The sequence below is a fragment of the Macaca mulatta genome, chromosome 1 (genome assembly GCF_049350105.2).
Source record: "Macaca mulatta isolate MMU2019108-1 chromosome 1, T2T-MMU8v2.0, whole genome shotgun sequence".
In the NCBI taxonomy this organism is placed as follows: Eukaryota; Metazoa; Chordata; class Mammalia; order Primates; family Cercopithecidae; genus Macaca; species Macaca mulatta.
Window position 1 is genome coordinate 209,489,290 of NC_133406.1, and position 17,542 is coordinate 209,506,831.

Sequence of the window (17,542 nt, forward strand, 5' to 3'; positions counted from 1 at the left end):
ATAATAATAAAATTAAAAGTTCAATGAAATAATACACCTAAAGCCCTCAGCATGCAATAAAGAGCAATACAAGGCTGGTCTTATTTTTACTGAAAGTGCTTAGTAAACTATACAGTGACAAACCACGCACAGCAGGCTCTCAAAAGGAGGCAGCAAATTACCCAAAAGTGCAGGCGGCTTGCTAGTGTGCACAGGTCAAAGAAAGGGCGGCAGGTGGGGAAGGCAGCCGTGGGCCCTGAAGAGCTGACCGAATTGGCAGAATTTCTGAAGGAGGGGAACTGGGAACGACCTGAGCTAAAGCTCGGAGCTGTGAGAAGAAACCGGAAAAGCCCGGAGCACTTGCAGGGGCGGGTGGGGAGTTGGATGGTGGTGTGGGGTAGGGTGGGGAGGGAGGAGGGCTAGTAGGAGACATTCCGCAGGGAGGGGCAAGCACGTGTGAGGCGGGCGTGGCGCGAAGGGTCAGGCTTTTGCTCAAAACAGGCGGAGGACAAGGTCAGCTCAGCCGCAGACCGAGCCCCTGCTGATTGTCTCCGCCACCGGGCAGTGAGAGTGAAGGGAGAGCGCGAGCTCTGAAGCCCGCTAGACCAAGCTTGCAATCTGAGCCCCATTCACCCCCTCCTATTTCTTGAGACCATGTCAGTTCCCCTCTCAGCCTCGGGCTCCTCACTTGTAAAACGAGGAGAGATGCCTGTGCCAGAAGTCAACCAGAGCTTTTCTCGGCATGGGCACCAGCCCAAGGGCGTTTTCCTTTTCTAGTCTCATCTCTGCTCTGAACCCAAGCTCAAAGAGGGACTGGGGGACGGAAGATATCCATGCCATGCGCCCTAGCTCTCGGGCTGGTGCCGGCTGCTGCCTTCTCAGATTCCAGAGTGCCTAGAGGCCAGGAAAGGGAGAAGGTCCTGCCAGACTAGGGTAGGGACTCGGGGGCCAGGCACTGGCGCTGACGCAGGCAAGCAGGGCGCCACTGGCTGGTCCCCACCCACCTCTGTGGGTTGGGGGATGGGCGGACCAGCCCCTCCTGGGTGAGCCCTAGCCTGGGGCTTCCTATTTCGGGAGCTGGGGGCGTGGGCCACGTCTCCTCATGTGATGCGAGGGCTATTTAAAGCGGCAGCCCGGCCAGGGAGCCGCCGTCGGAGCCCTTGCACGCCTGCTCTCTTGTAGCTTTTCTCAGCCTAGCCCAGCATCACTATGGTGGACGCTTTCCTGGGCACCTGGAAGCTAGTGGACAGCAAGAATTTCGATGACTACATGAAGTCAATCGGTGAGCAAGCCGCGGGGCTCAGGATGCTGGCTTGGGCTGGTAGCATGCCTAGCCCCATGCAGCACTCCTGCTGCATCCCTCCTGGTTAAGACTGGGGAATACGGGAGCGCGGAGATGGCAGCCTGGGCTAGGGCAGATAGGGCCTGTAGGGAGGGGGCTTTGGTGGTCCAAATCTGGTTAGAGACCACGGTAGGGAGGTGGAGGAAGGAGGCAGCTGTGTGGGAGGCTCTTTCCAGGAAGAGGGATATATGAATTGGAGGAAGGAGGAGGGTTTGGAAAAAGAACACTGATCACAGGAAGGGGAGTCTAGCCAGGGGAGAAAAAGAACACGGGCATGGGTAGTTTAGAAATTGGAGGAGACTGAACCCAGAAAGGGAATGGGGCAGCTAGGGAGTGTACTATGACCTTAAACAAGTAGGAAATACCTAGGAGGAAAAAGATTAGTGGGAAAAAAACCGTGGATCAGTGAATCAGATATGAGAAGGACATAAGACAGGAACCTGCAGTAAGCAGCAATCCCCATCTCTCCATGTTGGATTTGGGGAAAGAATTCTTGTAGGAGAATGCCCTCTTTTCTCACCAGCCAGTCTGACCTTGTCCTGCAGTCTATGTAACCAGGCCTTAATCACTGTCTGCGAGCCTTGGGGTAGGGTGGGGCAAGAGGCCCATCACCAGCTGGGCCTTTCCTGCAACCCAAAGCTCACCCACCTGTGCAAGGGGTAGGCAGAGAAAGCCGTTGGACTTCTGATGTGCAGTAGAGGGTCCCAGAGCAAGGTCAAGACCTGGGAGGGAGGGTCACTGGTTTAGGAGGATGTGGAAAACTGCTGTGGTGTTGGGATGGAGAAGAATAAGGATTTAAAGAATCTTACAGGTGAGGAATTTGGAGATTCCCATACTATCTAGTTCAGCAGGGAAACTGAAACCAGGAGAGTAGAAATGTATAACAATTCCACAGCAGAGCCAATATGAAAACCTAAGGTTTCTAGATCTGTAACTCAGAGCTCTTCCCACTACCCTACAGGCCCTGGGAGTGGGAAAAGTAGGAACTGCTTAGCTAATTATTGACCTCAGCCCTTCTTCTACTGCTTTGGGCTTAGATGGAGAGGTCAAAGCTCTCAACAGCCCCTACCCTATCCTGGGCGCTATGCCCAGTAATTCCAGGTAGGCAGTCATTCTTAGAGGACCACCCCCCAACCCCCACGAACACAGCCCAGCAGCTACTGGGAAGTTGGAATGACCAGATTTAGTTCCTCCTTCTAAAGCTGGGCCAGAGCTGAGTCCTTGAACTGAGCTGCAACAACTTTACCATTCTTGTTCTCTTATTCTGCCCCAAGTTGGGTAGGCAGGCTGGTCTCCCTGAAGTCCTGTTACCTTTCAGAAGCTTCTGTTAAGGCAGCCTGCATTCTTATCGTAGGAATGGAAAGCCTGGGAAAATACCCTCCTCAGCTCTCAGTAAATAGTGCTGGCTTCATTTCTAAGTAGAACCCAGATCTCCCTGAGTCTCCTAAATTCTGTCAGCTCAATATTCTTAGTTTCTCTTGGTTCAGACCCTCACTCATACCGCAGTGGTTTCCTTTTCAAACACTCCATACCTCTGGGTAGGTCCTAAGTGAACAGAGCTCCCAGTGCTGTGACAAGGTCCTGCTCTATGCATGGGAGCGTGATTGGCCTGACTCATCCTGATACCAAGGGGCAAGGCCAAGTTCCTCATTGGCCAAACAAAGGTGGGCTGATAGCATAATGGCAGAGGCAGCCCCTGCCCCTCCTGCTATAGACCTAGGGCTCTCAAGGGGCAAAGAGGTCCCGTCTAGTACCAGTGACCACAGGCACAACTGGTGGCCTGGATTGAGTATGTGCTGGGCAGAGTCGCCCAGTGAAAATAGTCAACAGTTTTGGAGCCTAGATTCAAATCTATGTCAGTTTATTCTGTTTGAATTTAGACAAGACACTTCACTCTCTTCATTGTAAATTGGGGATAATCTACGCTTCTGGGCTGTTACAAGCATTAAGTAAAACCCATGTAGGGCATGTGCAGAGTACCTAGCTTCCAGCAAGCACTATGTAGCCAGGTACATTTGGAGACTTTACACACACCACTTCACTACACTGGGCTGCCTCCTGCCTCACCTCTGCCTTGGAGGACAGCTCAGTGTAAACTGCTGTGGGGAGAGGGGGCAGTCATGATTAGTTCTTTGTTCTTTACTTGTTTGCAGGGCACTTAGGACTTTGCCCAGTACCCAGGGAAGCCATGCTTGGGTCAGGAAGAGAGTCTCCGTAGAGCCTTAGACAGGGAGTCAGGAGACGGGTTTGAGTCTAACTCATTGTTGCTACCGCTTTAGGCTCCTCCTCAATCTGTACAATAGTACAAATACTTCCTTTGTACCTAACTCCTAGATCATAGATAACAGGCTTTGAAAATGATGGGTTGCCATATATAAGGGACAAGAGCACTAACACTTCTTAGTTTCAGGATAAAAACTTCCAAAGTTGGAAAACTCTTATGCCTAAGGCTTTGGAAGGGAAAGTCTACGTTTCTCTTCTTTCCTCAGCCTTATGCTCTAGCCTTGGGAGGTAGTATAGCTGAGCACTTAAGCAAGCTCTGGAGTCAGACAATTCTGGGCTTCAATATCAGATTTGTGACCCTGGGCTTTACCTCTCTTTTTGCATCTGTAACGTGGAAATAGTCTTCAGAGGAACAGGAAGAACTAAATGAGATAACATGTACAGTTCTTACTACACAAAAAGTTCATAGTACTTTTTTTTTTTTTTTGAGATGGAGTCTCACTCTGTCGGCCAGGCTGGAGTGCAGTGGCACAATCTCGACTCACTGCAACCTCCACCTCCTAGGTTCACGCAGTTCTCAGCCTCAACCTCCTGAGTAGCTGGAATTACAGGCACATACCACCACATCTGGCTAATTTTTTGCATTTTCAGTGGAGACAGGGTTTCACCATATTGGCCAGACTGGTCTTGAACTCCTGGCCTCATGTGATTCACCTGCCTTGGCTTCCCAAAGTGTTGTGATTACAGGCGTGAGCCACCACGCTCAGCCCAATAGTAACTTATTCTAATCCCAGCTCTCCCACTGACTTGCTATGGCACCGCTGTTCCTTAAGTATCTCATCTGTCTAATGGGATCAGTAATCTGTGTTCACCAAACAGAACAAAGGGCAAGACTGAATTTTAAAATTCCCATGCAAAGGCTTTGAAAGATACAGTCCTCCACTTCCCCATACCCAGGCCTGAGAGTTATGCATTGAGTTTCTTGTACACTGCTTCTCTACCCGAGCTCATATACTCCCAATCTTCCCCCTACCCTCAGGAGTGGGTTTTGCTACCAGGCAGGTGGCCAACATGACCAAGCCTACCACGATCATCGAAAAGAATGGGGACATTCTCACCCTAAAAACACACAGCACCTTCAAGAACACAGAGATCAACTTCAAGCTGGGGGTGGAGTTTGATGAGACAACAGCAGATGACAGGAAGGTCAAGGTAAGTCAGGGAAACAGGGGTTGGGAATGAAGAGTGCTGAGACTCTAAAAGAGAATAGGCTGGTAGTCTTGGCTCCCTGGTATTGCACCCTGAGGGGCAGACTATCATGGGGAATTTAAATGAAACAAGGTTCATAAAGCCTGTGTAGTGCTAGAATGCCACTGCTGCTAAATACATGTCAGTTCTGTCCTCTTGTTTTCTTCCCTCCCTTCTTGGGATTCATCTATTGTCTGCCTCAGAATGGGCAGCACAGAGCCAGGATGTTCTTCTGACCTCAGTATCTACTCCAGCTCCAGCTGGGTGACCCTGTGCAAGGTATGCAGTAGCTCTAGGTTTCTTTCCCCTTCCATAGATGGCGGAGTTATGTGGCCATGGCTGTGACCTGAAGTGCTTTAGGAATGATGCCCAGAAGTCAGGGCCCTCCACTGAGTGAGGTCATTGTAGCCTCCAGCAGCAAAAAAGGCAGCCAGGAACAAGAAGCCACCTACTCAGATGCCGCTTCAACTTCTAATTCTCAGACATGGCCAATGACCCTGACAAACTATTTCCGATGTTGCCAGCGGACAGGCAGGAAGAGCTATGTTCCATGATAGGGCATTCACCTTGTCATGAATGTGTTTGCAGTGTCTTTCCACCAAACCTTAGCCCCCTCTCCCAGGGTTCTGTCACCCTGCAGTGACTGTCTTGGCAGCTTGCCTCAGCCTTCCAGGCCAGGCACGGGAGTGAGAGAACTTAGGGGCTTTGATCTCTATAGGGTGTCCCTATAGCAGTGTTCTATCATGACACTATCATTCAGCCCCGTCAGCTATTTCCTCTTCCTCATAGCTGTCCCCAGAAAGCACAGCTGGGGATGGTGCCCAAAGATGGCAGTCTACTTGGGATAAAGGTGGCTGCCCCACCACATGCCCCTGCCTCCTTGGACTTGCCTACTTTCTCAAGGGGCAAGAACCCCAATTAAACACAATAGCCCTCTGGAATGCCTAGGGCAAAAATATCTACTCTGAGTAGGCAAAAAAAAAAAAAAAAAAAAAAAAAAAAACCTAGGGGAATGAGAACAAGGAGTAAGGTAAGGATAAAAAAGAGCACACTAAGAGACAGGCCCCATACTCCTTATCACCCAAACAATACACAGAACCTTCTCAGATTCTCCTACTGAACCACCTTGCTCATCAGGATCCCTTAGCCTGGCCTTGTGGCCCCCAAACTCCTAGGAAAGAGAGACCTGGAAGAGCTGCCAAATGAGAACCAGCTGATGTATGTATGGCAGCACCCAGAGCTAAGGAACACTTCAAGGGCATCCAGTCACAGGACTCTGTGGTTGCTGCCCTCTTGTCAGCTAAAGAGATTACATGATATGGACCAAGAAAAGGTGTAGGAATACAGGCCAGGAAGTCTAATTATCCAATACTTCCTATTGCTAAGGGTCTTTTAGACATTATGTAGACTAACCACAAGGCTGGAAAAAGATTCTCAGGACTATTCCTCCTCCTCAGTCAGTCTTTCCCAGGGGTAGACTAGTAAATCCCACCTGTATCTGAGGGGACTAGGCTGCGGGCGTCACCTAGAGTACAGATAACTGTCTATCTTGAAGGCTTGTGGTGCCTCTCAGAGCCAGGCTCTCTGGCTCCACCATACTGCCTGCCTCTCCCTCCTTGCCTAGTATCTGAAGGCCTCTTCCCTAGCAAGGCAGTAGTGGAGCAGAGGCTGGAGGTGAACTAGATGTCCTGCGGGGTTAGCTGGGAGGTGGATTGCCTGAGCTCTCATCCTCACACCATCACTAGTTTGGGTCAAAAGCTGTGTCCTCTGGGGCCCCAGTGTCCAGACCCCACCCTGCCAATCAATCCTGACTAAGATCACAGCTCAGGCCTATACTCTCTTTCCGCAGTCCATTGTGACACTGGATGGAGGGAAACTCATTCACCTGCAGAAATGGGATGGGCAAGAGACGACACTTGTGCGGGAGCTAATTGATGGAAAACTCATACTGGTAAGATGGGCAACTTTGGAGCCATATCTGATTGGTTATTACTACTGCTCTTTCAGCCAAGCCTGTTCTAAAAAGCCAAGTCCTCCCCTGAGAGCCATAGAAGCTGGGACAAGAGAGTGGTTGCAGGGTCAGGGTGGTATAAGGTGGGAATTTTCTGTGTAGTGGTTTTGGACTCACACTGGCTGGGACTCAAATCTTACCTTATAGGCTACATGACTGTGGGCAAATCACCTTCTCCAAGTGCAACTGTAAAATGGGTATAATACCAACCTTGTAGGGCTGCTGGAAGCCTGTAAGAGACAGTGTATGCACAGCACAAAGCATCACTGATTGAGGAACACAGCACGTGCTCCATGTCCTTTGTTTGCTCTTCCTGTGTTTCTACCTTGACTCGCCTCAGGAAGAAGTAGAAAACAGGGCCAAACCTGATCCCAGGCCCTCTAGGAGGGGCTCCCATTGCCTATCTCAGCATTCCCTTTCCTCTCCTCCCTAGGACTGCATTGTCACTTGCAGGGACAGGCTCGTGACTGGTGGGGAAACTGAATGACAGTACAGTCCTTTCTTCCCCATTCTAGTCCTACCCCATTTTCATGCTTTCTATGTCTGGCCTACTGCAACTACTTCACTACTGCCTGGGTAGGAAGTACCACAGCCAGGCTGGCAGATCTGTTCAAGCCTTGACTGAATTCCCCCCAGACCCAGGGAGAACAGCCAACTGTAGATTCTGCCTAACTGCAGGGCCTCAGGTTTTTCACCTAGGCATCTTCACTGCACACCTTCTTGGGTCAGCATAACCTCTTAACTGCATTCTTGCACTCACGTGGGACAGGGGTCCCCTTGAAGTTTGGAATGAGGTGCCTAGTTTTGGTGGGGATGTGATATGCAGGACCAAATTCTCAGGGGGCAACTGAACTATGGTGAGGCCATGGGTCTGGCTCTATGATGCCAGACTGGACAGTGGGAGGTACAGGGCTCTGGCCCTGGCACTACTCTAAGTTAGGGAAGGAATGGAGTTGGTAGCCAAATACGGTCCTTTCCTGAGTCTCTGGATATTTTTCCTATTTGTCGACTATAAGCCAGGCACCATCTTAGACACTAAGGATGAAGGAAGCCAAATGGTATAAGGGAAGGAGAAACACTCAGGATCTTGACCAAATTACTTCCTCTCTAAAGGCTCGTTTTTTCCAAGTCTCTAAAATAACAATTACAATGCCTGTCTTAAGGATTTGCTGTACATTATCAGAAAAAAAATTTACACACACACACACACACGTACAACCGGCACATAGTAGGTACTCAAGTGACAATTATCAGGAGGAAGGGAGGGTAGAATGCTGGCAATGGCCTTCCTGGCTCCACCCCCCATCTCACTCTGTCTTTCCTTCCAGACACTCACCCACGGCACTGCAGTTTGCACTCGTACTTATGAGAAAGAGGCATGACCCGACTGCACTGTTGCTGACTACTCTGCCAATCGGCTACCCCTCGACTCAGCACCACATTGCCTCATTTCTTCCTCTGCATTTTGTACAAATCCACGAATTCTTCTGAGGTCAGGTGCCACTGGCCGGGATCCAGTTCCCATTGTGTATGTGTGTGTTTTTTTTTTTTAACTGCACTCACAGGGTGCTCTGAGGTCAATAAAGCAGAGCCAAGACCACCTGGTTGCCTTTTTGCCTTTGGTAACGTAACTCTGAGAGTCTTGGTTTATCCTGTGTGTCAGAGAGTGGGCAGAAATAACTGCCTGAAGGTTACTCAGGAAGAAGCACTGGATGGGAGACTGAAATGGACAATCTTGGAGCCTGTTAATCAGCTGATCACCTTACACATTCAATAATAAAACAGCTGTACCTACACTTTGCCTTTACACTGCCCCCCCTCAACATGGTCAAATGACCTAGTTCAGTCAGTGATGGGGCTTCCCCAGGTTTGGCTACTGAACTGTCACTTCAGGCCCATCCTACACTGAAAGCTCCTGGGTCTGGCTGTTCTCTGTGAAACGCTGTAGTCTCTCCCTTTCCAGAATTCAGTTTCAGGGCACAGAACCCAGGCTTGTACCATGGTGGTGGGAGAAAATGACCACTGGCCAAGAGGAATGCTGACCTCTGCACCAGGCTAGTACTCATGACTACAAATTCTTACTGCTTCTCTAATCAACTCTGAGGGAAGAGGGCATCTGATCATTACAAAAGGGAGGGCTTATAAGTGATCTCCCAAGAAGGCTGTGATCTGCTAGTGCCTTTGGCTCTGTACCTCTGCTGGGCATCTCTCCAAGGTCTAAGGTAACATATTAAATGTTTTTGTCAGCTAATGCAGGCTCAGTGACTTTAAGTCTGTAAGTTACCCAGGAAGAAGGATTATAGGAAAAATAACTTTCGGTAAGCTTAAAACCAAACACATTTCCATTTAGTGACAGGAATTTAAGCAAGGACCTGAAGTAGAATCAACTGATTCACACAGTAGTAAATACAAAGTAGAACAATGATCTTGGCTTCGCTGTCTGGTTCAGTCATCTGCTGGAATGCAATACACAAGTTAAGTCACACTGCAGACTTTTCTAGCTGTGGCCGCTGGGTGCCACTTCTAGCATAGAACTATGTCAGGAGGAATGGGAAAAGTGAGCACCACTTCTCACCATGTTCCCCCTCCTGCTGCCAGTCTCTCTCTGCTCCCATGTTGGATGCAGGAGAGATCACCCACCAATCGGCCCAGGACAGACCAATAGGAAGGGTCCAATCACTCTTCTCTAACTACAGTCGAACTCACCTCCACAACAGTCTCTGTGGCTCTAGCCTGGACTCCTTTACAGGAATCCAGCTCTGGCAGTGGCAGCTGGAGAGGGTAATAGGACCTCCTGCTGAATGAAGAAGTTGGGCAAATGAATGGGTGAGCTGCAGGGTTCACTTGCAAAGGGACCAGGAGTGACAAGGAAACAACAACTCATTCAGGCAGCTGCTTTTGACCTCTAACTCCCAAACCTGCCTGTTGCATGAGGGGAAGCCATCTCCCATGGAAGCAAAGTTAATGGGGTGGGAGGCTATATTCTCACTATTGAGTCTTTCCAGGAGTCTCAAGGAACAAGGCTCCTGGTTCCTTACTCTCAACCACCCCCTACACTCTTTCTGCTCTCACTCCTTGTGCTTCTTCTTGTGCTTCTTCTTCTTTTTCTTCTTCTTTGCTGCCTTGCTGTCTTTTGATGTGTGCCTTGCCCTCTTGCCTGTATCACTCTCAGAGTCTGAGCTGTCAGAGTCAGATGACTTCCTATCTCTATGTTTCTTTTTCTTCTTCTCCTGAAAAGAAAATTTTAAAAATCAACATTGTAGTGTATATTTGCTTTAAACAATCATAGCACATAATTAGGTGCAATGGCTCACACCTGCAATCCTAGCACTTTGGGAGGCCGAGGTGGGAGGAATGCTTGAGGCCAGGAGTTCAAGATCAACCTGGCTAACACAGTGAGATCTCATCTCTAAAAAAGGAAAAATTATAGCACATAATCAATAGGGGACTACTTGATTTTCTTTTAGACAGTCTCGCTCTGTTGCCCAGGCTGGAGTGCAGTGCAGTGGCACAATCACAGCTCACTGCAACCTCAATCTCTTGGGCTCAAGCAATCCTCCCACCTCAGCCTCCCAAGTAGCTGGGAGGGACCACAGGTGTGCATCACCACACCCTGCTAATTTTTATGGAGATGGGGTTTCTCTATGTTGCCCAGGCTGGCCTCAAACTCCTAAACTCAAGCAATCTGCCCACCTTGGCCTCCCAAAGTGCTGGGATTACAGGTGTGAGATACCATGCCCAGCCAACACTTAATAAAGTATAAGACATTGAAAACAATAAAGTAAATCTTTAAGTACCAACAAGAAAAAAATAGCTAAAACATGTTAAGTAAAAGAACCAAGACATAATATGTATTGTAGGTTCCAGTGTGTGTAACACATACATGTGTATTTATATATACATGCATATGATATAAAGTGTGTATGTTACACATACTTGTGTATATTTAGTGTACACAGAGAACACTGAAAAGGATACATCAAACTGGTAATAAGAGTTACACGTTGGGAATGAATTGAATGGGGGAAAGGATATGGGTCTTTCACTATTTCCTTCAAATACTTCTGTCCAATTTGATTTTTTTTAAAACAAGCATCTTATTACTTTTATTTTTTAAAGTGCAGGATATTAAAGCTGAAAGGGGTCCCTAAAGACTAGCCAGTCTATCTAGAAACAGTGACTCACATATCCAAGGTCAAAGAATAGGAGTAAAAGATTTAGAACTCCTGACTCCTATTCTGGTTTCTATTAGATCCTGGTGCCAGGGGAAATAACTGCCATCAAATAATAAGCCTGTACTTTCTACCCTTGAATATTCATCATCTCTAACTTTATAGCCACCTCGCAAGATTATATTCATAAAGAAAAGAGCTGAGAAAGAACTTTCCCAAAACTATACCCACCACACCATGCTACCAAAGTAACAGTACAAACCCATACAAAGGACGAGAGGCAGATTCCCAGGTGTCTAATGGGGCAGCATGAGCAGATTTTAAGCACAGCATAAATCTCTTCTTTGAATTTCAAATACCTATATTGCCTCTGTAAGGTTTCTAAGAAGAGGGAGAAAGTGTGGGAGGAGAAAGAGCAGAAAAGGATGCCAGCTTCCAACCAGCACACTCAGAGCTATAAATCTAGCTGAATGATACACCAGGTCTTAGGAGCTGGCTGTGAAGAATGGTGGAAAGAACACTGAAGCAGATGTCAGACAGACCTGGACCTGAGTTCTGGCTCTGCCATTTACTATTCTGCATCCGTGGGCAAGTCATCTCAACTCACTGAGGCCTGTTCCCTTCAAATGTAAATTGGAGATAAGAATAACATCTATTGGCCAGGCGCGGTGGCTCATGCCTGTAATCCCAGCACTTTGGGAGGCCAAGGCAGGTGGATCATGAGGTCAGGAGATTGAGACGATCCTGGCCAACATGGTGAAACCCTGTCTCTACTAAAAATACAAAAATTGGCCGGGTGTGGTCCCGCAAGCCTGTAGTCCCAGCTACTCAGGAAGCTGAGGTGGGAGGATCGCTTGAGCCCGAGAGCTGGAAGTTGCAGTGAGCCATAATCCCACCACTGCACTCCAGCTTGGGCAACTGAGCAAGACCCTGCCTCAAATAAATAAATAACCCCCTGCCAAAAAAAAAAAAAAAACAAACAAACAAGCAAAAAAAAAAAAAAAAAAAAAAACCACCTATGGTGACAAGTTAATGAGATAGTATCTAAGGCTTGGAAAAGTTGAAAGCCGATTGTCCCAGATCACATAGGTACAGTTGGGATCTTCATGTAGATCATATGAATGGAAATCTCCTGAGTTTTCCTATGTAGTACGTGGCCCCTCTTTCTGTATAGCAACAGGAGGCCTCATGGTATGGTCATTAGAACAACAAATTTTGGAATAAGATAGAATTAAGTTCAAATTCTAGCTCTGCAACTTAACTCACTATGTGACCTAGAACAAGAGATTTAACTTTTTTGAACCTCAGTTTTCTTTTCAGTAAACTGGAAATAGTAAGTACCTATTTCAAAGGATGCTATCAGGTTTAAACAAGATAAGCACTAACTATTAGTGCCTGACACATTATAGTCACTTAGTGGGAGCTATATGTATTTTTCTCTCATTAACTCCCAGGATGTTCTGACAGCCTGGCCAAGCATCTACAGGAGATAAGTCAATGTTTTAAGAGGAGATGAAATAACAATTCTTCCTTGGCATCTCCAATGGAGTAGAGAGAAGGGAACAAAGCTTCTCAGACCCACATTACCAAGCTATAACCAACCATGGCTCGGGGGAGCTGAGAGTTGGCAAATCAAGTTTAGCTATGTTGCTGAACCTTCCTGGATGGCAAGACCATGGAAGTCCATGGTCTTGGATATTATGGGGTCAGGAACCTCACTGGGTTCTGCCCCTTACATAGGGGAAGATACTGGGAAAGTAAAAATGAAAATACAGAGTCTGGCACCAGTTCCCTGCAAGCCTGGTCCAGTCTGGATAAAGAAGTGAGGAGAGTAATAATATTGCCTTACACCTAAACAGTGCTTTAGTTTATCAAGCTTTTTGCATCCTTATCTTACACTAATAGTCTGTAGAGTCAAAATTCATGAGTTATTATTCCCATTTTGCAGATGGAAAAAACTGCAACTCAGAAATGTAAAGTGAGTCGACCAAGGTTAAAGCGGCAAAACCACTATACTTTCTAACACAAGAGTTTGGCACTATTTCCACTTTGTTCTTTCTCAACGAGGAAGGCTCAGGAGGAGGGAAGATAAAAACAAATCACTACAGAGTCCTGGCATGCTGGAACATGTACTCTAGCTAGCACGAAGGGCTCAAGGAGATGGCCTTCTCTAGACCTCAACTTTGATGCAAAAGCTGGTTTGCAGCCTGAACAAAGACAATCCAATCCTCCAGCAAATGGTGTCATTCTCCCTGTGTGTCTAGCCTTGAGCTACAGAACAAAAGAACAATCACATCCGAAGTTATAATTCGGCTGGTTGCCATGGCTCATGCCTGTAATCCCACCACTTTGGGAGGCCAAGGTGGGTGGATCACCTGAGGTCAGGAGGTCGAGACCAGCCTGACCAACATAGAGAAACCCTGTCTCTACTAAAAATACAAAATTAGCTGGGTGTGGTGGCGCATGCCTGTAATCCCAGCTACTCGGGAGGCTGAGGCAGGAGAATCGCTTGAGCCTCGGAGGCGGAGGCTGCAGTGAGCCGAGATTACGCCACTGCACTCCAGCCTGGGCAAGAAGAGCGAAACTCTGTCTCAAAACAAAAAACAAAACACACACACACACAAAAACAAAATTAGCCGGGTGTGGTGGCGCATGCCTGTAATCCCAGCTACTCGGGAGGCTGAGGCAGGAGAATCGCTTGAACCCAGGAGGCAGAGGTTGGGGTGAGCTGAGATTGTGCCATCGCACTCCAGCCTGGGCAACAAGATCGAAACTCCGTCTCAAAAAAAAAAAAAAAAAAAAAAAAAAGTTATAGTTCAAAAGCAAAGTTGGGAGTTGGGGTGGTGGAACACAGAGCCAGAAGATGAACCAAGCTTCTGCTCTCTCAACTTCATTCACGTGAGAAGGGAAACAGAAGACAATGGGTAAAAAAATGACATGGATTCAAGTATCAGATGGAAATAGAAAATTAAAAATAAAAAAATTTTTAAATGGCATAGGGGTATGAGCCCATGTTGCAGGTCAAGAGGGTCACTGGGAAGAAGCCACTGCTCAAACATCTCAAAGACTGCTCTCTAGGAAAAGCATATATCCCTTGCTAGGGCAGCTAATCTACCCATTTTCACTATATTTCTAAAACAGGATAGCAGCAGCTCAGTGTGAGAGAAAAACAAAAATAAAAGCAAAAACTAAAAAAAGAATATAGCAGTGAACATTTACTGAGTACTTAATTTTCTATTTTATTTATTTACTTATTTTTAGGATGGAGTCTTGCTTTGTCACTCAGGCTGGAGTGCAGTAGTGTCATCTCGGCTCACTGCAGCATCTGGCTCCTGGGTTCAGGCAATTCTCCTTGAATCACTTGTCGTCCCAAGTAGCTCGGACTATAGGCGCATGCCACCACACCCGGCTAAGTTTTGTATTTTTTTTTTTTTTTTAAATACAGTTGGGGTTTCACCATGTTAGCCAGGCTGGTCTCAAACTCCTGACCTCAAGTGATCCACCTGCCTCAGCCTCCCAAAGTGCTGGGATTACAGGCATGAGCCATCACACCCAGCCAGTACTTAATTTTCTAAAGGCATGTGCATCTCTTGAGCCCAGGAGTTTGAGACCAGCCTGGAAAACATAGTGAGACCCTGTCTCTACAAAAACAAACAAACAAACAAAATGACCAATAACTTCCACGTGGCTAAATCTAGTGGTCAATTATTGGGTCTTATTTACTTGGTCAGTCAAGATGGATATAGACCATCTTACCTAGAACACATTCCTCATGTTATTTCTACCACACTCTCTTACTTTTCTACAAACTTCCTTGGCTATTCCTTTCCAGTCTTCTTTGCTAGTTCTTTGCTAGTTCATCCTCATCTCAATAACCTCTAAGTGTTGAGCCCTCTGGGGCTCGGTCCTTTAATCACTTCTCTTCCCTATATTTACTATGCAGGTGATCTCATGACCATAAATACCATCTATATGTAGATGACTCCCAAATTTATATATCTTACCTGGGCCTCTCCCTTGAACTCCAAACTATATATCCATTGTCTACTCTACGGTCTACTTGAATATCTGATAGGCATCTCAATTTCTATGCCCCGCCCCCTCCCAAACCTAGACTCTCCCAGCTTTCTTTCCATCTGTGTAGACAGCAACTCAAACTAAACTCCTGACTGCTCCCTACTCCGACACTTACTTCTCCTGCATTTCTTCTCTTAACTCAAATCTTCCAGTTACTCAGTCCAAAAATTTTGATGCCATCCTCACTCGCTCTTGTATCTTCAAAATATATACACACTTCAACTCCTTTCTCATCATTTTTACCACTATCATTCTAGTCCAAGTCACCATCATCTCTCACCTGGATTATTATCTATCAACTCACTGCTTCTACTCTTGCTTTCTGAGCATCTAAGTTTCCACACAGCAGCCAGAATAATTCTCTTAAAAAGAAGTCAGATCATGTCATTCCTCTGCTCAAAACCTCTAATAATATCCATCTCACTCAAGTGAAAGATGAAATCCTCCCAATCACCTATAAGACCCCAATGACCTGGGTTCCTTCTGATCTAACTTCCTCTCCTACCACTCTCTTTTCATTCATTACACTGTAGCCACACTGGCATCCTTAATGTTCCTTAATCATGCCATACTCTTTCCCAACATCAGCTGTTACATTTGCTGAAATGCTCTCTCTCCACTTACCTCAATAGCCTGTGTCCTCACTTCCTTCTGATATCCACTCAAACAACACGAGAAAGACCTGGCCTAGGCCGGGCACAGTGGCTCACGCCTGTAATCCCAGCACTTTGGGAGGCCGAGGCAGGTGGATCACCTGAGGTCGGGAGTTCAAGACCAGCCTGAACAACATGGAGAAACCCTGTCTCTACTAAAAATACAAAATTAGCTGGGCACAGTGGCGCATGCCTGTAATCCCAGCTACTCGGGAGGCTGAGGCAGGAGAATCACTTGAACCCAGGAGGCAGAGGTTGCGGTGAGCCGAGATCGCACCATTAATTGCACTCCAGCCTGGGCAACGAGAGCAAAACTCCATCTCAAAGGAAAAAAGAAAAAAAAAAAGAAAGAAAGGCCTGGCCTTACCATCCTATCGAAAATGAAAGTCACCTGCTCCCCACATCCTCATTCTAGGACTCCCTATCTCCCATAATCAAATTAATTTTTCTCTATAGCACTTATCACTACTTGATACATTATTTTTACTATTTTGTATTTGCTTACCAGTTTATTATCTGTATCAGTCGACTCCATCCATTAGAATCTAAGTGCCATGAAGATAGGGATTTTACCTGTTTTGCTCAGTACTTTACCTGCAGTGGCCAGAACAGAGCTTAGCACACAGTAGAAGCTGTATTAATGAATGAAGCTGGAGTATAGTGTGTGGGAAGAAATTGGTGGGAAACAATGCTAGGAAGCTGGGCAGACTGTGAAGAGTCTTAAAGGAACTTAGACTTTATGCCATAGAAGAAAGGGAACCACTGAAGGCTTCTGAGTAGGCAACACTGGGCAACGCTCTCTACTCTATCTGAATAGGCAGAGAACGTGTCCCTGAGTGGGCTCAGGACTGGCAACCTTTCTCTGTATAGGCACCACAAGAAGTTCTCTGGACAGCAGGACAGAGCTAACACTGCAGCCAAAGAATGACATTCCTATTTCTTGTTCTTCTATATATGATACAGCAGAAAACCATATAGTAAAATCAAAAGAAAATTATATTCTGAATCAAATAAATCTAAAGTTTACTATAATCAGTGGGCAGCTTGGTCCCCAAGGCATATACTTCCTCATAACACTGATACAGAAAGACCTACGATGGCATATGATTAATGAAAGACGCCAGTAAAGCACAGACCACAAGTTCATCGGAAGATTATCCAGGGATTTACTACAAAACCTCCATTTCTATTTTACCAACCACTTCATAGCCCATTTCCAATTGCAACACACAGTTTCCTTTTATTCTAATTATGCCCAAGAAAAATTACTTATAACATTCAGTCCCTGGGACAAAAATTGTTCATGATGCCAGATGCACACAACTAAACCAATGCATCCTGGACTTTGGGAAAAGGCATTCAATACACGTACGTTTTAATGAAAACAGGTGGGAAGGCTCAAGTTTAGGAAGATGTGCTATTCTTACTCCTGCCCCTGCTCCCTTCACTATCGCTCACTGCCAGCAGCAGGAGTCAATACCTAATTGACTCTGCAATCTGAGGGCAGGTCTCACTGAGTGAAGACACCCAAGGAATGACAGAGAGCACAGATTATGAAGTCTATCTATTCACAGGTAGTTAGTGCATGTATTCCTATTAAGTACCAGGCATTATTTGTAAAAGGTGACATCCTTTCCTTATCCTCGGCTATTTCTGGTGGTTCCTCAACAGGTCTACCATTTTCTGTCTTAGAGGCTTTGCATTGTCTTCCACCAGACTACAAAAAGTGAGGCAATGAAACAGACTTGTGAAGAAACAGAGAACCTAATGAGACTTTCCAGGTCTAGTCCTAGGTGGCCTGACTACACTGCATTTCCTGTCCTTGGATGTCCATAAG

At 46.6% G+C, this 17,542-nt stretch overlaps 2 protein-coding genes across 6 annotated transcripts in view; one reads left to right on the forward strand and one right to left on the reverse strand.

Annotated features, from left to right (window-relative positions):
• Positions 1-1,126: 1,126 nt before the first annotated feature.
• On the forward strand, positions 1,127-8,403 carry FABP3 (fatty acid binding protein 3). The gene is made up of 4 exons (XM_028836807.2): positions 1,127-1,261; positions 4,584-4,756; positions 6,642-6,743; positions 8,132-8,403. The coding sequence occupies exons 1-4, from the start codon at positions 1,189-1,191 to the stop codon at positions 8,183-8,185; spliced, it is 402 nt and encodes a 133-aa protein (XP_028692640.1). The 5' UTR covers positions 1,127-1,188; the 3' UTR covers positions 8,186-8,403.
• A 724-nt stretch (positions 8,404-9,127) lies between these two features.
• The window catches only part of ZCCHC17 (zinc finger CCHC-type containing 17), a 68,104-nt gene continuing 59,689 nt past the window's right edge, over positions 9,128-17,542 (reverse strand). For all 5 annotated transcript variants that reach the window (XM_028842043.2, XM_015133162.3, XM_015133152.3 and 2 more), the window contains 1 exon segment: positions 9,128-10,033. In XM_028842043.2, the coding sequence (XP_028697876.1) occupies positions 9,872-10,033 (162 nt within the window). In that variant the 3' untranslated portion in view covers positions 9,128-9,871.

Excerpts from the sequence above, each read along its gene's own strand:
- FABP3 (XM_028836807.2), top strand. The coding sequence starts at position 1,189 with ATGGTGGACGCTTTCCTGGGCACCTGGAAGCTAGTGGACAGCAAGAAT. Across the intron at positions 1,262-4,583 it reads TGACTACATGAAGTCAATCG|GAGTGGGTTTTGCTACCAGG; the intron begins GTGAGCAAGCCG and ends CCCTACCCTCAG. Across the intron at positions 4,757-6,641 it reads CAGATGACAGGAAGGTCAAG|TCCATTGTGACACTGGATGG; the intron begins GTAAGTCAGGGA and ends CTCTTTCCGCAG.